The following is a 17,203-nucleotide window of genomic DNA, read 5'->3' as shown; positions in this document are numbered from 1 at the left end:
TCTCTAGTCTTTCTCATATTCCTGCAGTACAGTGCCCTTAAACATACATGTCCACGATCATACACGCACATACATACAGCAGTACACTGGTGACATCTACCGACAACTGTGGGAACTCCACCTCAATGAAATGTTGGCATTCGTGGCACCTCCTTGGAAACAACGATAATTCAAAAGTAATGACATACAAAATAGCCATTATTATCATCGCTAGGAATCAATCTGGCTTGATAATGCAAGAAAACATGGAATCTGTGTATGCAGTCATGCGTTTAAGAATATCTCCTAAATGGATATAGAATACGATTTCCGGAACACTATACATGGAAACTGGCAGCTCACTGCGTCAGGCACACTTACCACCGACATTTAGCGTCGAAACAGGTACTATGGGAGCCTACAAAAGGGAGCGGAAGCTGTGGCCGGAAAGACCAAAAGCCAACTTCAAAGACGCACCTGTCTGAAAACCCCCGTCAAAAATCAAGAACTGAGCTTGGCCGACTTACTGGAGAGCTCCAAATGGCCGGCGTTCTGGCTATCATACCCCTGTCACATTTTGGCGAAGATCGATCGGACGACGATTCTGCGGCAACCGCCCGAGCCTCGCTTATAATGATAACTTTATTGCACAACAATTATACATGGTACAGAGTATATACATGGTACAGAGTATGGCTTATATGTGACACGGACGGTTTTCATCACTCTTAAATATTACCGATCTTCCATCGATACGAGAAGATCGTGGATAATGTGACAGGGGTACTAGGATTTCAGGCGAGTTTTTAGCAGCTCGTCAGTTGGGATTTAAACCTCCAAGTGATGCCAGATATGTACCAAAAAGGCAGAAAATGGGCGTTTATAGACAAGCGAGGGATAAACTGCAAGATGTCTGGAAAGAAGCGCATCATCCTTCAAACGGGTGACTATTAGCTTATCCCTAAGGTATACTGAATAATTCAGTGTCCTCAATGGTTTGGGCCAGAATACTTGAGCCGCTATTAGGCTTTGAGAATCCTTTCGTGTATAATAAATGAAAGAGTTGCAGAGTGCAAACGTTCCCTATATCGGATACTTGTATTTTACTCCTTAACAGCATTGTACATCAGTAGCACTACATCGTAAGCCATGGTGAGTCCTGATCTTATGTTACTATACATCTGTGCTATGTTCCTTGGCCATAACTATAAGGTACACTTACGTGTATTTCTGGTGCCAGCAATGTACCTTCTTGTACAGATTGGTTGAGTTACTACAACGTCCAGTGTTTTTCGATCATGAGATACACGATCATGAGATACAAATATTGTTTGACAAGAAAGGGGATTGATGATCAAAGATTTTTAGGCTTACTTATTCACTGTAGTCACAAGACATGTATGTGTTTGAATATGTAACTGTCTTGATATCGGAGGTAATTGTCATCAACAATTTTGGACAAATGTACAGTACAGATCTCTTTAAGATTTGTTCGCAAATTCAATCACAAAAAGGGCTAACCACATGATTACGACTCGGGCAGCTCAATCAACACATTTGCAGCTCGCAAATCCGTCGCTATACAGCATTATAATACCTCTGTCACATTTGGCGAAAATCAATCGGGCGACGAAGTCTAAATGTTTGAACTGCACGATACCACGTCTTGTCAGTGAGCGAACCCAAACTGGCACGAAAAGCCCAACCTCTTGAATGCGAGTTATAATTACAGCACTTATAGAAAATATTGTAGAATATAAGATAAAGTCACGCATGGTTACCGGGTATGTCTGTACATGTAAAGACAAACAACACACGCCAGTATAACCCATAACACGCGCAAGCGTAACCGGTTTTGCCAGTCCTCAACTATTAACGTACACCACTAAAGATGGCTCCCTCAAACACACCTCACGATTGTTTACACTGACGTACTGTACGCCAGACTTGTACAGGTAGATTTAGGTTCTGTAAGAATGAAAGGTTTTAGTGGATCTCTCAGGTGACACTTTGACCTCATGAATCAGCGCCACGTTTCCGCTTGGAGTCGTGATGACCTTAGTGGGGAGGCAAACATTATCTCTGGGTCTTACGTGTCAGGTCATTAACCTTGCCGACGGCCATCAGTGTCCTGACGATAATACAGGTACGTACTATATCTACTACATTCCAACCCTGGCGTCTCTAGCTTCAAATGTATCTCTCTTACGTTCTGCAACAGTGGGGTTCAAGCGCCAACAACTGACAAGTCTAACAAGTCCGGATCTTTTAATAGCCTTGCGGTTAGCAGGTTGGGTTGGGGAGCTGACGGTGCTAGTTCGAATCTCAGTAGCCTTGAGACTGTACTACTCGCCTCTTGTGTTTCAGTGGTTCCCACACCGGGAATCGAACCCAGGTCTTGGTGGTGAGAGCGCCAAATCCGAACCAGCACTAGACTTGAATCCCACTGTTTAAGTCAGTTTCTTCCTTTTGTTTTATGTTTGGGAATGTAAGAGCGAAGAGAAGTTGATAAAGGGCGTAACATTTGTGACTCAACGGCGCGAAGGCCATCTGACATTGTCATTGGTTCCCACCCACAAGGCGGACTGTCTCACATACGGGCACTGAGGATGAGACCTATCTTCAAGATGTACCTCATTCTATCCTGTTTCGTGGGATTCACCACTGTCTTCATGTTACTGAAATTAAGGTAAGGACACAGATTCTCAAGGGACGTAAACAAGATAAAGATAAGACAAGATATAGATAGTATCATGTGAACACAATAGGCATGTAAAATACATTGTATTGTCCCTTGCGTTGTCGTCCTCTCCCAAGGCCACATGTGCCTCCAGGTAGATTTGAAGATGGCTTCTATTCAGCTCTGTGACCAACAAAGGACAAAGAAGGGTGGGGCAACAGACGGGTGATCTATACAGGGATAGGCAGCGGAATCAATTCTATGTCTTCGAAGTTGATTATAGAATTTAATAACTTTCCCGAAGGCTAATTTGTAAACAAAGCAAAACAGTTGAATACAGAGTTGTATATTTTGTAGATAATGAGAACGAAGTATATAGATGAATTAGAAATTAAATGACATCTATTCTAAATCTATTTCTATTAAGCTATTTGAAGCCCTTTTCCCTGTTACGTCCAACACTTGGGTTTGACGACTTAAGAAAGAAGATTGTTTTTGTTGGTTGGTGAGGTGTGAAAAGCTTTCAAAATTTTGTACATTTCCAGGTATGATTTGATATACATGACGATCGAAGGATGTGTACTTTGAAAAACGATACCTTTGTACCATTGTGTTTTGAAGCTTACTGACCGCCTGTCAGTATCACAATACTGACAGGCGGTGCAAATGGTTTCCCAATATAATGCTTCAGTCTTCGAGATAAAGCTAAAGCAGGTCGTTATTGACAGGAGGACAATACACATAGAAAATCATTCACCCGTGCACAATTTACACAAAGATATAGTGCTATTGTATACTTGGCCTACTTCCATACAGGGATGGCATTCATCTTTTTTATCGCGCTAATCATAAATTCAAGTAAAAAAATATTTGCAGAAATTGTTTTCAAACAATTACGTTAAACCTGTTGTGTATATGTATATTATTTACATTTTCTAGTTTTTGAGCGCATGTTATTTGTACTTCAGAAATACACTGAGACAAAATATGCTGGACAGAATGAGCCGGGCCCAGCTGCAGTCAGTCCCACAGTTTGTAGAAGCGCCACACGCCGATGGGAACATGAATTACAGCACGAATGCAACGGAAACAGAAATGGGAAAACGTCTTTCATCAATTGAACATGGTTGGGTCTTCGACCACTCAGAATTGATAAGGCTGAGGTGAGATCAAGTTTGTTTATAATGATAAGTACATACATATTTGTAATTTACAATTTGTCTAATTACAAGTACATATATATTTGTAATTTACAATTTTTCTATTTACCACCGTAAACGGAGGTATTGTAGTTACAGTCGTGTATGCCTATCATAATACATGCAAATACATATATTGATAAAAGAATAAGTAGACGTTTTACAAAGCAAAACCCCTAAGTATTGTAGTTGTACAGTGTCACTGACGAAAATTAGTGGATGCTTGTTGAAACGCCTGACCGGTTACTGAAAATGATAATGAATCATTAAAAGATACAATGCTTACAGAATAATTGTTGATATCGCGGAGATCGCTACCGTAAAACTTAATACCTCTTGTAGATTTATACCAAATAAAGCTATATACAAAATTGCCCAGTCACCACCGTCGTCCCTGCTGAAAGTAATTCATATATATGGTTTTGCAGAACGAAGTAAATGGAGGTATTGAAGTCACTTGGTGTGTTTGTTCGTTTGTTTGTTTGTTTGCAACAGTGGTGTGTGTCCACATTTCCGCAATTAGCATTTCAACTCTAATTTTTTTTCAATATTTTGTGTGAAGCTACTCGTTAGTTGTGGTATTCTATTCGGGGTCGATGCAGAGGAGTGATATGTCAATGATAATATATGCAAATACATGTATAATGGTTTTACAGAACGAAGTTATCTACAATCCACACGAGAGAAGACTTCACCATGACCCGCAACAACACGCCTCTACACTCCCAGGTGCCGTTCACGTCAGAGAGGCGGAGGTACAACGTCTCAGAACTCCTGTATAACAGGCTACCCCAGGTAAAGAAAATAGCCACATAAAGGCAATCCGTCTTTGTTTTTTTTTTTTATCTCGAAAGAGTTCACGTAATCAGAAATAAATTTCCTTTTAGAAAAATGCTTAGAATTATAGAGCGTTACATTTGTCTTTGTACATTGGATTCTGCTTGAGTATGTAGACTGTTGCATCATGATAGATTGACCAATGTCTAAGCTAAACTAATGGAAATAGTTGCATTCTAAAACCATTGTCATTGCTATTTCAAAACATCTAAGGCTAACACTAGGATGTAGCTTTTCAAATAAGCCTATTGAATGTATATGATAATTGACATACAATGTTGTGTATATCATTGCAATATTTAGGCATGGTTATCATGTGATTGGATTGCAGGGACCACCAGATTTTCAGACAAAGCGCTTCAAGAACTGCAGTATAGTCGGGAGTAGTGGGATCTTATCGAGAAGCGGGTGTGGTCCTCAAATTGACTCCTCTGAGTTTATATTCCGGTATGTGGACATTCTTCTTTATACAATAACAATACGATGTTGTACTTGAACTAGTTTAACTGCAATATTCAACACAAAAATTGGACCCACCCAAATTTTCGACTGAACAGCACCAGTATTTGTCAAGGAAAGAACAATCCACTGCTGTCATGACGTCACGTTTAGCAGATAGAACATGTGTAACGTGAAAATTTGGGTGAGTCCCATTTTTGTGTTGGATAGTTTGTTAAACTAGTTCAAGAATGACTTCTACCAACTCAGATAAACTTTCAAGTTAATAGGATGTTGTAGTTAACGTATGGTATAAATATGATGAGACAGCATTGATCATTGCGGTGTATCAATATGATAATCAATAGAAATCATGATCAATACCTCATACTATTCTCATGTATCATTTTGAGGCAACAGATTGCTGTTAGAATGTTTATGTACTATAAATGTTATCAGGCAAAGAACTGAAATGTTTTGTTTTCTAACTAAGTTCTGCTAATTTCACTGTTGGTGGCACAGGCGTTTGAATTACAACATTTGAATCGGAGTCTAATTGTTACTTCCAACATCACAAAAAAGTGACTTTCACAAAGTGTCGACTAACCAGCTCAAGTCTTTGTCGATTCACAATGTCTTTTGCCAACGCGAACTTTCAAACTGAAGTTAATCTTTCTAAATCCTTCTTGTCGTTTCAGGTTCAATATCCCGCCTCTGGTTGGACAGTACACTGATGACGTAGGGAAAAGAACGGATCTTGTAACATGTAACCGGCATAGGTTTAACAAGAGGTTAGTTAAAAGGATGAGTGTATTTTTGCAAGTTCATGCCCGTATGCTAATTGCAAGTACATGGTAGAAAAAGATAGGGGATATACATGTAACAATGAACAGTATTGTACAAAGAGACTACTCTAATACTAGTGTTGACTATATCTATGTAAGGCAGGTTTGACTTCTTTTCTTGGAAGCAGAGGACGACAAAGAGCCCCATTTTTTTCTATAATTTGTGGTTTTGTGATTTCAAGAGAAAAATGTCTTTCTGTTCGCCCGTAAATGTGGGAAAGCTGGGGAATAACATCACTTTATTCAATTTGCAACTTGCCAGGAAATCAAGAACTTTCTTTGTAAACGTGCAATTAAATCTATTCATTCTTCTTTTGATTCTAGACTGTCCAATCTGGACTCATCGAAGGACAGAAAACTTTTCAAAGGAATCTTGAATGGACAGTTTCCGACTTTGTCATATATTTGGCTCCACCCCTTCTCCATACTTCGCGACGTGAGAAATATTTTATCATTTCCCGATGTACTGAAGAAAATCGAGTCTCCCGTCAAGGCCGTCTTCAGCAATCCGAGGTACATCATTCGTAGCCACAGATTCTGGGAGAAAAATGGAGTGAAAGAGAAGATAATGACCTCTGGTAAGTAAAAAGTTTCACACTTTTCTCACAACATGGCAAAGAGCTGACTAATAATGATTCATCAACATTTAAGTACGGAATCAATTTACAGGTTGTTTCGTTAAGGACAAATAAAGTCAATGCATTGTATGAATTTGACGTTTTAGGAAAGATACATGTATCTGATTTGGGCTTGCAATACCCACAACTACAACACATAGTAGGCACGACGATAATTCTCTGATATCATCGCGAGGTGGTTTGGGAGGGGGGCAGCAAAGAAGAAGCTTGCGACAATTTTCTAACTCTTGTTTCCCCCTAGGTTTCACCTTCGTCAGCTTTGCTTTGGAAGTTTGTGATGAACTTCACGTGTACGGGTTCTGGCCATACTTGGAGGACCGGCGAGGAAACCGGATAGGCTACCACTACACTGACGACAACCATTATGGGAGGGGCCTAACCACGCGTGGCCACAAGATGCCGCGAGAGTTCACCAAACTCCTGGATCTGTACAAGAAAGGCGTTTTGAGATTAGTGACAGATAAATGTATTTCATAATCAACTAACCACCTCATGTTAAGATTTCTCAATATAAATACTGTATCTACTATTATGCAACTTTGCAAGAAATAAAGTTGCGGATACCCTCAGAAATATTCCCAAGTTAATATGGGAGTTATTGGATGGTATTTAACGTTTTTACTGTATTAAAAATATCTTACGGACTTTATAAATAAAACTATAAACAAGTAGAGATACTTTACAACTTTACGTTTCGAGAAGTCGAATATATGTATATCAACCCTGTATTTGTTGATAAAAAAATGTACTAAGATCAAAGATAACATAGAATCATGTTTTTATACTTTGAGTTAAGAAAGTGAAATCATTACCGTTTCCATGGTGATTTCTACGAAACGTTTCAACATGGACCACCTCATGAATTTGCAATAAAGAAGATCTGTTCAAATACCTTATGTCATCATCTAACTACGATATACTGGAAAAACTCTGTAAGCTCGTCCACGCATGTTTTAAGAAGAGAGAAGAAGCATGTAAACTGTAATATATATGTATAGCTTTCCGATTACTTACTATGTACCAAACTGACTGCATTTAGCCCCAATGGGGCATGAATATGCAATAAACTTCATTGTCATTGTCATTATTGTTAGTAGTAGTAACACTGACTCTATCCTCTGCTCTCATGACGAGTTGAAAGCGTTTTAAAAGATGCAACGCCGGATAAACTCGATAGATGACGCTTTAGACCCTCAGCGTGCATAGTATGTAGTGGGCAACTTATGCTGCACCATATTTAGTTGATTTAAACTTGAAAAAGCCGTAACATATACCGTTTTGCCCTTCACAGTATACTTAGTAGTTGCAGCCTTGTCATAAAATTACTACGCATACATGGTGCTTTTTTGGTTTATCTGCAATTTTCACAATACATACCACAGAAGACCGAAGCACCTATAAAATAGAATCGTCGAGGCATTTTTACAATCAATCGTTTACATGCATATAAGAAAATTGTTTCTGTTATATACGACCCAAAACCAATGCTTGCCGGCCATCGCAGCTTGGATATACCTCATGAGGTTAACGGCGCGCTCTGTGGTAAAAACGTTTAGGTTTTTAGACTTCCTGGGGTTACGGATTCAAATAAGACAAATATTGCATATTGAATTTAATAATTAACGAACAGGTATAAACCCAACTGTAGTGATGGTATGACTAATGGCAATGTGCGGTAATGTTAGTATGCTGTAAATCAACAGCATATAATCATGAAAATAGGACAGTTTCGTCATGTAGATGCTCGGCCTTTTTCAAGCAAATGTCCGTAAAATATAAATGTTCCCTTCTTTCATGTTATTCAAATCTCATTGGACAGAGGTGTACGTTTTCAACAAATAGCTACAGTTGCACGTTTTGGCCCAACAGGGGTTTACACTGTGTTCATTACCTCGCCTATCTCTGAACTACAGCAGGTCCATAAAAATTACACGTTTTTGTGAGTTGTATTGTGTGTATACTAAATTACCGGGTGCCACCCTATTCATTTAGGTATGATTCAATTAACGAGCAGTCTTTGATCTATGGCGTCCCATGTGTGCATTATAAACATCTAATAGAGCGTACAGAATGAGAGTAACCACATATGCAAGATTCGACTCTTTGATGTGTACACATCTTTGCAAACTAACAAACCTCTTTGACGTGCGAACATCATTGCATTTATGAAGATCTCAAAACCTACATATATCATATATTTTCCATTTTTTAAAATACCAATTAGACGCCAATGAGTAAATCATTTTCCTTTACAAAGCTGCAAAATTTGACATCTTGAAGTTCGTCATTCTGTTCATCTTCTGAATATTTTTTATTGAGTTTTTCTCTAAATACTTAAATTTAGATTCTTCAACAAAGACAAGATACTGTTTTTAATCTTGGGTGTCATAGCAAGTTGTAGTCTAGGTTTAACTTATTTTATTTTGAGTTAATCATATACGTTATTGCTCATATCATGTTCGATTATTCATATTTACCTGGTTGAAAGGCTCCCTTGGAAATCAGTTTCTCGAAAACTAGGGACACCCCTACAAGATTGATAAATAAAAAAATAAATAGTCAAAACGTATCGGTACATTTCAAAGTCCACACGGTTTATGTGAAAATTGGTAGATACAAAATGTACATTGTAACTTCAGGCAGGCAATTTATTCTCCCGGCACAGTGGTGCTATGACGGATGTCCTGTCAGGTTCCCTCCTCACGATGTAATCATCGCGTCTCGGCATCCCTGTACACTTCCTCTACCTGCCGCCAGGAAGGAACACGGAATACAAAGCAGTTTGCTATATTATACTGAACAGTTCAGTTGCACAATCTTAAAGTCTCGGCATCCCTGTACACTTCCTCTACCTGCCGCCAGGAAGGAACGTGGAATATAAAACAGTTTGCTATATTATACTGAACAGTTCAGTTGCACAATCTTAAAGTCTCGGCATCCCTGTACACTTCCTCTACCTGCCGCCAGGAAGGAACGTGGAATATAAAACAGTTTGCTGTATTACACTGAACAGTTGTACAATCTTAAAGTCTCGGCATCTCTTTCATTTCGTTATAAAGGTAGAGAGGCAACTGTAAAGAGTATGGGCATTGATATATTACACTGAACAGTTCAGTTGCACAATCTTAAAGTGTCTCTTTCATTTCGTTATAAAGGTAGAGAGGCAACTTTTGGCGCTTAGACAAGTGGAATATCTTGATAATTAAAAGGGGGATGTAATAACCCACACTTCCTCTACCTGCCGCCAGGAAGGAACGTGGAATATCAAACAGTTTGCTGTATTACACTGAACAGTTGTACAATCTTAAAGTGTCACTTTCATTTCACTGATTTTCTTTCGAAAGGAGGGGGGCAACTATGAAAGGTATATATGCATCAATATACGTTGATTTTGCCTATGGGCAATGAATTGTTTTACATATACCATTCCACATGTTCTACACTAAGTTGTAATGGACAATTTTAGCCACATGGATAATATTTTGGCGTTCAGATCAACGTTGGTATCTTACTGATAATGAAAATGAGTAATCTTTTAAACACTGGACTTTGACCATAAATGTTTAATTGGGACATGAAAAAACGTTATTTCTTGCAATATGACGTTTTATTAACTTTAAACTGGAAACTGTTTTGCACATCTCTTTATTTCTGACCAAATCACTTTCATAGTATCATGGTGCTACTTATTGCATAAGGTTCTCTTAAAAGATGTGAAGAATACTTAAGCGTAACTGCAATTGAAAATGAATAATTCCATCCCTACAGTCTATCGAATCAGTGGTGCATTTAATGGATTATCATAATGAAAGGGCAGCGGCGGAGGTACAGGTGAGGCCGGTACTGAGGAACACTGTCTGCAGCATCCACCTGTCCCATTCACCTTCATCTTTCTCCCGACTCCATTCTTCGATTCGTGCCGCGTTGATGACATGCTCGGTTTAATTGCACTTTTGGGGTGATTTTGACGTTCGTCTGTGACGTTTTTTGTTGCTTGAGACGCGTAGGACGTGGGCGTTGTACCCCCTCCCGTACCGTCAGGGTTACAACCAATCACGCTCGGCCACGGGATGTGATGGAATCCCGCTCCTCCGTGTGTTGAACGCTTGACTCCGTGCTTCTGTTCCAGCGTAAATCCCCCACCGCTGAGACGTCTCCCGGTGGTTACCAGGCACATCAAGCCTGCGGATCAGGAAGATTTGGCCGCATCACCAGACCGCGGACTGAGGAAGACTGACGATCGGGATATCACGTTAGCGTCATCTTTGTGATGAGCTAACTCCTGCGATTGCTCCGGGCAAGGACTTATATTTCATTCTCGGCCACAGGAAGCGGTAAGAAGAGTCGCAGAGAGAGAGAGATAGACCCATCGGCACACACGAGGAACATTGCCGGCGTAATCGCCACTCTCTCCGCGTCAAGAGGCACCGCGGCGCGTGGAATTGCCGCATCGGCGCCTCCAGGCAGGTGGGTCTATCAACCATTTGATCACTTGCCCCACATTTTGGGCATGATAAGGGTATTCATTATTTACGTTAACCTGTGATATCCACGAGCCAGGAGGCCACAGATGGTGGCGAGATTTGTTCTGAAGCGTTTAGCTGAGAGTTAGGGGAGGGGGCGTTGCCTTGTTATCGCCTAGGCATGCGGGAAGGAGCCGCTGCTATGACCAATTGGTCCGTTCCATGTGCAGGTATCGCCAACATGGCCGTGGTTTGTGGAACAACCGCTGATAATTGACTCGAGTCATTTCCGGTCCTGCGCAGTCCACTGTCTTTAACTGCGCTTTCACAGCTGGCAGGAAATAAAAATTCATTACGCAAGACGGATTGGAATTTCTGCCAAGGAGGCCCCTGTTGGGACGCACCTCTGGTATCGTCTGTGGGAAACACTTGGATAACATGCGCGGGGATTGGGCTTTCGTACTGCGTTTGACTTCTTTTGCGTCATTGTGACGAAAAAAACTATTCTGTATCTCTCTTAGGAGTCTATATGTACATCATATCTAGGAGACTTGAGTGTTGTTGTGTATGTTTTCTTCTAAGGTTTTCATTAAGAACACGCATTGCGCACATGTGGCACAGTATATGAAATACTTGTCTTTAAGCAATTAAAGAGTAATCAAGATACTTTATGATGCCAATACTACATGAAAAATATACAACACATTATCTGTACTACAGTATAAAATACATAGAAACGTTTTAAAACAAGAAAAAGATTTCTCTTGTATTTCTATAAGCCGTCAATCCTCACATTTTTATGTCCAAAGTTTTACTACTAATGGCATATTGAAACCGTCAGGAAGAAATAAAGGGGAAAAAAAGCTTTACACAATTCATGCTTATACTATAAATTGGCTCTCAGTAAAAATTGAAATTGAAAAGTTGGTTGGCTCTCCCGAACTGCATTAAATAATTCATAAGTCAAATTAACCGCAAGTCCGACCTCTGCGGTGCAATCTTCACGCTTATTGCCCATAATGCATTACAGTTACAACCAAACGACAGGTATTATCCAAGGTGATTTTTACTGGTGTGGGAAATACGTGTAACGTTTATCTATGCTACGCACATTTCAAGATGTTTTCGCCGATAAAACGTCAGCTATATTGCGTTGCTTTACATGTGCGTCAGCGCTGGCGCAGAGAGTGAGATACCAATAAGGAATGGGCGTAAGGTCTTCGTCGGTAACTCATCATTGTCTTAGGTACAGGTCATGAACAGATCCGGTGTGGGTTGGGTTATGGTTAAGTTTACATGAAGATTAGGAGTACAGTCGGGATGGGGTATTGCCAGGTGGGTAGAGGGAGGCCTAGAGTTTGTCATGTAGTATCCCTTGTAAAACCACATCTATTTTGTCAAAAAAATTCTTAGGCAGAGGAATATGCAATGTAGTTGTACTGTATTTGTTATACAAATAGGTGTCTCGGGAATAATAGTTTTATGTGTTATGAAGACCACTTTACCATAGCAAGTTAGATATATATTGGAGAAATTAAATGTAGACTTATCAATATCACCGTAACGTTACTTGTATGTATGCCCCTTTGAAAGACATAAGTATTGACCTTTCCGAAGATAGCTGTGCTGTACATTTGTAGTTCAACTCTTGTTGTAATTGGACCCATGAAAATGCATTGTAAAAGTGCTACGTGCCCTCGTCATGTGGCAGTAGATACAAAACGCGCATTACACAAGCTAATGTTAGCTCTCTATTGAAACGTCCGTTCATGTCCAAGACTAGATATTAGCATTGACATGAATCATGACCTTTAGAATATACGTTTCAGTACTTGTTATGGGATAATGACCAAAAATACGACGTCAGCTGTCAAGTCTCATTGAAAGAAAGGTGCATCACGTTAACGTGCTTTCATACGGAGCCGTCATCATGGCGGGTTTGTGTCCGTTATAGTTACATCCGACCATTTGTAAAATTTAAACAGTGTTTTTATATTTCTATTATGGAATGGCATTCGGATGGTGACCCCTTTTCACCCAGCCAGAAACTATTAAAAGGTGGCTTATTCTACGATCCCGTCTCTTTACAATCCGAATATACAATTTCAATTGAAGAATAATATTCAATACAGAAAAGTAGGAATGTAATAGTAATGACGCAATTTTGTCCATTATCCTCTAATTTGAAGGCCCTTATTGGCGCCCTGTTGGCCTGTAACGTTAACGGCCTATGACAGATGAATGGTAGCTGTGTAGCGTTTTGATTCACGCCCCGTTTGGCTCATTAAAGGAGAGCTGTGGCAGGAGCATCTATCAAAGGATTCGTTCAGAACGCAAATGAAGACGGGATGTAGCCAACCGTTTGACTGGCTAACGGGCTTTCATCCCAGCTTTGGTGTGACATGTCAGGTTTGAACAGACATACACCGCACAAAAGGTCATTCTTAATAGATATACATGCATTAAAACAAGCAACCGACGTTGTATTCAGTGATATAAACTCTCCACATACGTTTGTTTTCCGCTGGAATGAAATGTTGGGGAGAGATGATGGACTTAATAGGTCCCAACAACTCGTCCGAGATGATAATGAAAATGTAACACACACACACTGATATGCATTTACTTTGTCCTGCTGAACCAGTATATATACACGGGTTGTACACATTTACACATTTAATGTCTGTATCTTTAGACGTTGGGGGCATTTCTGACTTATATGTAGCCTACGGCATATTAAACCGCATCCACCGGGGACGTCAATCTGCATCAGCACAGAATATGTCAGGTTTTACTGATCTGATTAATTTTGCTTAGGGGGGGATGTAAATTGGCCAAAAAATTCTTACAAGGACATGGGTTAAGTTGTGCGTATGTCGGTACATGAGTGTCATGATCAAATATACATTGTCCTTTTGCAAGTAGCCATTTCGGGGCCATAGGAACTCCCAGCTGACTCGATACGAATAAGTGTGTCAGTTTAAGAGAGATTTCGAATTGATGCACTGTAACTGGACTATTAGATGTTGGCTGCCATTACTTATGCTTCAGTACGTTTTGCTCTTGTATATATGGGTAGAAATTCATGTACGTGTAACAACTGCTTCAAGCCAAATCATCGTTTATGTCCCTATTCACAATGGCCCCCAGTGGGTTTGACCATTATCAATGCTAGGGGTGGAACGGCAGAGTTTACTATAATTCATACATTCATGGTATGTTGATTGATAGACAATAGTGAGGTTTCTGTGAGTATGAATGTCTATTTAAATCATTTGGGGCACAGCAAGTCATTTCGCCATCGACTGGCTATAGCCAACAGTAATATATCAATAGATTTGTTGAAAAATAATCAATAAATTTGTTACAAAATAATTATAGTAAACAAAAGGATGATAGAATAATCTCAGTAGTTTGCTTTCCATTTATATTCGTTTACTTTAGGAACAAAGAGGAAGGGCAACTGAATCCCTCTCCTAAGTTGATTTGATTAGAATGTTGCCAGCTTCTTGGCTGTCTGCCTGGAATAGGTGTACTATTAAGTTATGCATAGTCACGTACACGATATGTAGCGACGTGGCTGAAGGAAGGGGGCGTGGGTTCTGAGCACCAGATATTGTGTTCGGTCAAACGTACAAACAGTTCAAGAGTACCATGGATGTCGCATTCTAATCATTCTGTGATTATACAACATAAATGTGTTCTTCTGAAGAATATCTCTGTACGAAAATACCCTTTTTTTAAAATATACATATAGTTTCTTATCAAGATTTTTTTTCTTCATGCACGTGTATTATCCCCCAGCAGTTTGAGAGAGCAAATTATATTCTGAAAATATGAATTACCTATGAGTTAATGTAGTTTTCGATAAATGTTTTTTCTCAAATTTCCCCGTTTAACTCCTAAACAGGACAGCTTGCAATTTTGTAGATATCATTAGGTGAAGAATCCCTGACGAACTGATAGTAAATACGTGACAATCCGTCCGACGACAGATGGCGGGTATCCACATATCGTTACAAATTACGTCTAGAAGGAACTTCGGACGCTGTAGATCCCGTCGACAGATATTTGTCGATTTTTCAGTTTTAACTACTAGTAGTTCTACTCTTGGGAAGTAAGTAACACTCTTAACTACCAACAAAAGACTCTTCCCTGCTCTCTCTACACAGCAACGCTCATGATTTTCCAAATACCACCTATTTCTTATTACCTGTACTTTTGTGACATTGCGCCTGTGAAAACATAAAATGTACACTCGTAGTATATTCTCTAGAGATGCCCGAAGACAGTGTTATCTGAAATATGAATCGGATGCTGACTCCCTGTCGACGTCTCTTTGCATGGCATGCAATAAATCAAAATTCTTATAAACCTTGTGAAGTTTAAATCACAGAAGGAAATGCATTGTTTCTTACCACTCAACCACGCTAGGGAATTGCCGAAAAAACGCTTCCATTTTATTACCGTCAGGAGCAATTGCCTCAAGATATATACATACCCTGACCCAAATTCAGTAGTTGCAGTTAGGTTAGAATATATAGTTGAAGTTAGGTCATGACATTTATCTATATCTATCTATCTATCTATCTATCTAGATACTTATTCGAATCTTTTAAAATGTAATCCAATGAAGATTTGATGCTTTCATCTCCAAAATGAGATCTTAGTACACATGCACTTATCCAGCAATATTTTCATGATCTAAATTCATATTGCTTACCAATTAAAGCGAGCTTTCATGCACATACTTAGATATAAGCATGCATACTCATATTGTCATAATTACTGAGTACAGTGAGGTCTTGTACTAGTAGTCAGCATAGAGATGAATTCTTAAATTGATACAATGTAATTCTGCTGCACTACTAATCATTACAAACGCGTGCCCCTGTTGAAGATATGTGATGCACTGTGCGCTGACTAATATCTGATGAGTGAGGAGTAAAATGGAATGCAGGCCTTTGGGGAGACCATCCATTACAGTGAATATTGGTAGCGCAAATAATCTCCAATAGCGGTTCGACTCCAGGGCCCACTGTAATAATAAGCGGGTAACAGTGAAATGGTGCGTGCAAACATGGCGGCTCAAAGGTCACGGTTTCGTTATGAACTTACGATGTTATTCGGTCATGTGAGGTCACGGACAGCTAGCTTCCACAGCGCATGCACAGACGTGGTACAGGCAACGGTCCTTGTTCTAATGTTTTCTCGGCCACTGTTCGCCCTTCTTTTAACATAACAAGTTGGATTATGTTTTTAGACAGGGAAAAGTATCCTCGTAGGTGATCTCAAAGTTTGATAACCTGTCCAAAATCACTTTGCCAAATCCTACAGGATTATTTGCAAATGTATTTTCTTGCTACCCTATAGCCCTGTCCTTTATCTTGGAATGTTTGATGTACCCTTTGAGGGTAGCTTAAGTAAGGTTCAACAGGAAAGTGAGCTGGTAAGCTTGACATGCATCACCATTTTCTAGTCGCTATTGGAACAACATTGATATTGGCAAATGTCAATGAATTGTACATATTCAACCTGGTTATAAAGCGACGTGTTACAAAACGCTACGCACTATGCCCTTTTGGGCAACCTTTAAGTAAAATGTATCATTGTGATGAAAATATATAGTACAATACTCGTAGAAAAGGTTGGCAAAGTAGTAAGATGCAAACAAATTGTTCAGGGCGAATATACTGACCAAAGTTCCTGGAAATAAGAAATGATAGATACGATATTAGTGGCATGCCGTGCAAAATGTGTATTTGTCAATTGAATTCATCTGTACAGTTACAGGGCTTCAAATCATGTATTAGTTAAGTTATCTCCTTTGAGGAATAAGGTAACATAATATTTTCATTATAACAATTTGAATCTCTATTTACAATGTGGAATTGTATGGTCGCCATCAAAGTTTGCAATGCAAAATACTTTTATACAAAATATGGCACACCATGGTTTACTGAGTCCAATTCACATGATAATGTTGTCAAAATACACCGACTATATAACGTTACTCAAAAGACGCCACACAAAACAGTACGGGGCATTTCGTCAGACTGTGTACATTATACACATGATATACAAACCTTGACTTTGCTTTATCCTTTGCACCATCTGTAACACA

General features: G+C 39.4%; 2 protein-coding genes across 2 annotated transcripts in view; both read left to right on the top strand.

Moving 5' to 3' along the window:
- The first annotated feature begins 1,496 nt into the window (after nt 1–1,496).
- LOC118405239 (alpha-N-acetylneuraminide alpha-2,8-sialyltransferase-like) lies at nt 1,497–7,576 on the top strand. The gene is made up of 8 exons (XM_035804632.1): nt 1,497–2,125; nt 2,559–2,668; nt 3,628–3,822; nt 4,515–4,653; nt 5,027–5,142; nt 5,832–5,924; nt 6,303–6,556; nt 6,858–7,576. The coding sequence occupies exons 2-8, from the start codon at nt 2,589–2,591 to the stop codon at nt 7,091–7,093; spliced, it is 1,113 nt and encodes a 370-aa protein (XP_035660525.1). The 5' UTR covers nt 1,497–2,125; nt 2,559–2,588; the 3' UTR covers nt 7,094–7,576.
- Nucleotides 7,577–10,477: 2,901 nt separating this feature from the next.
- The window catches only part of LOC118405874 (hemicentin-2-like), a 74,655-nt gene continuing 67,929 nt past the window's right edge, over nt 10,478–17,203 (top strand). The window contains exon 1 of the mRNA XM_035805688.1: nt 10,478–11,083. The gene's annotated coding sequence lies outside the window, so the exon portion shown is untranslated. The remainder of the gene's footprint in view (nt 11,084–17,203) is intronic.

Source organism: Branchiostoma floridae, chromosome 18 (genome assembly GCF_000003815.2).
Source record: "Branchiostoma floridae strain S238N-H82 chromosome 18, Bfl_VNyyK, whole genome shotgun sequence".
In the NCBI taxonomy this organism is placed as follows: Eukaryota; Metazoa; Chordata; class Leptocardii; order Amphioxiformes; family Branchiostomatidae; genus Branchiostoma; species Branchiostoma floridae.
Note: the sequence above shows the minus strand (reverse complement) of the source record. Positions and strands in the feature narration are given on the sequence as shown.

What these genes read in the sequence shown, in the direction of transcription:
- LOC118405239 (XM_035804632.1), top strand. Translation starts at nt 2,589, where the DNA reads ATGAGACCTATCTTCAAGATGTACCTCATTCTATCCTGTTTCGTGGGA. An exon ending in TTCATGTTACTGAAATTAAG is followed by an intron (nt 2,669 to 3,627) that starts GTAAGGACACAG and finishes TTTGTACTTCAG; the next exon opens with AAATACACTGAGACAAAATA. An exon ending in TCCTCTGAGTTTATATTCCG is followed by an intron (nt 5,143 to 5,831) that starts GTATGTGGACAT and finishes TTGTCGTTTCAG; the next exon opens with GTTCAATATCCCGCCTCTGG.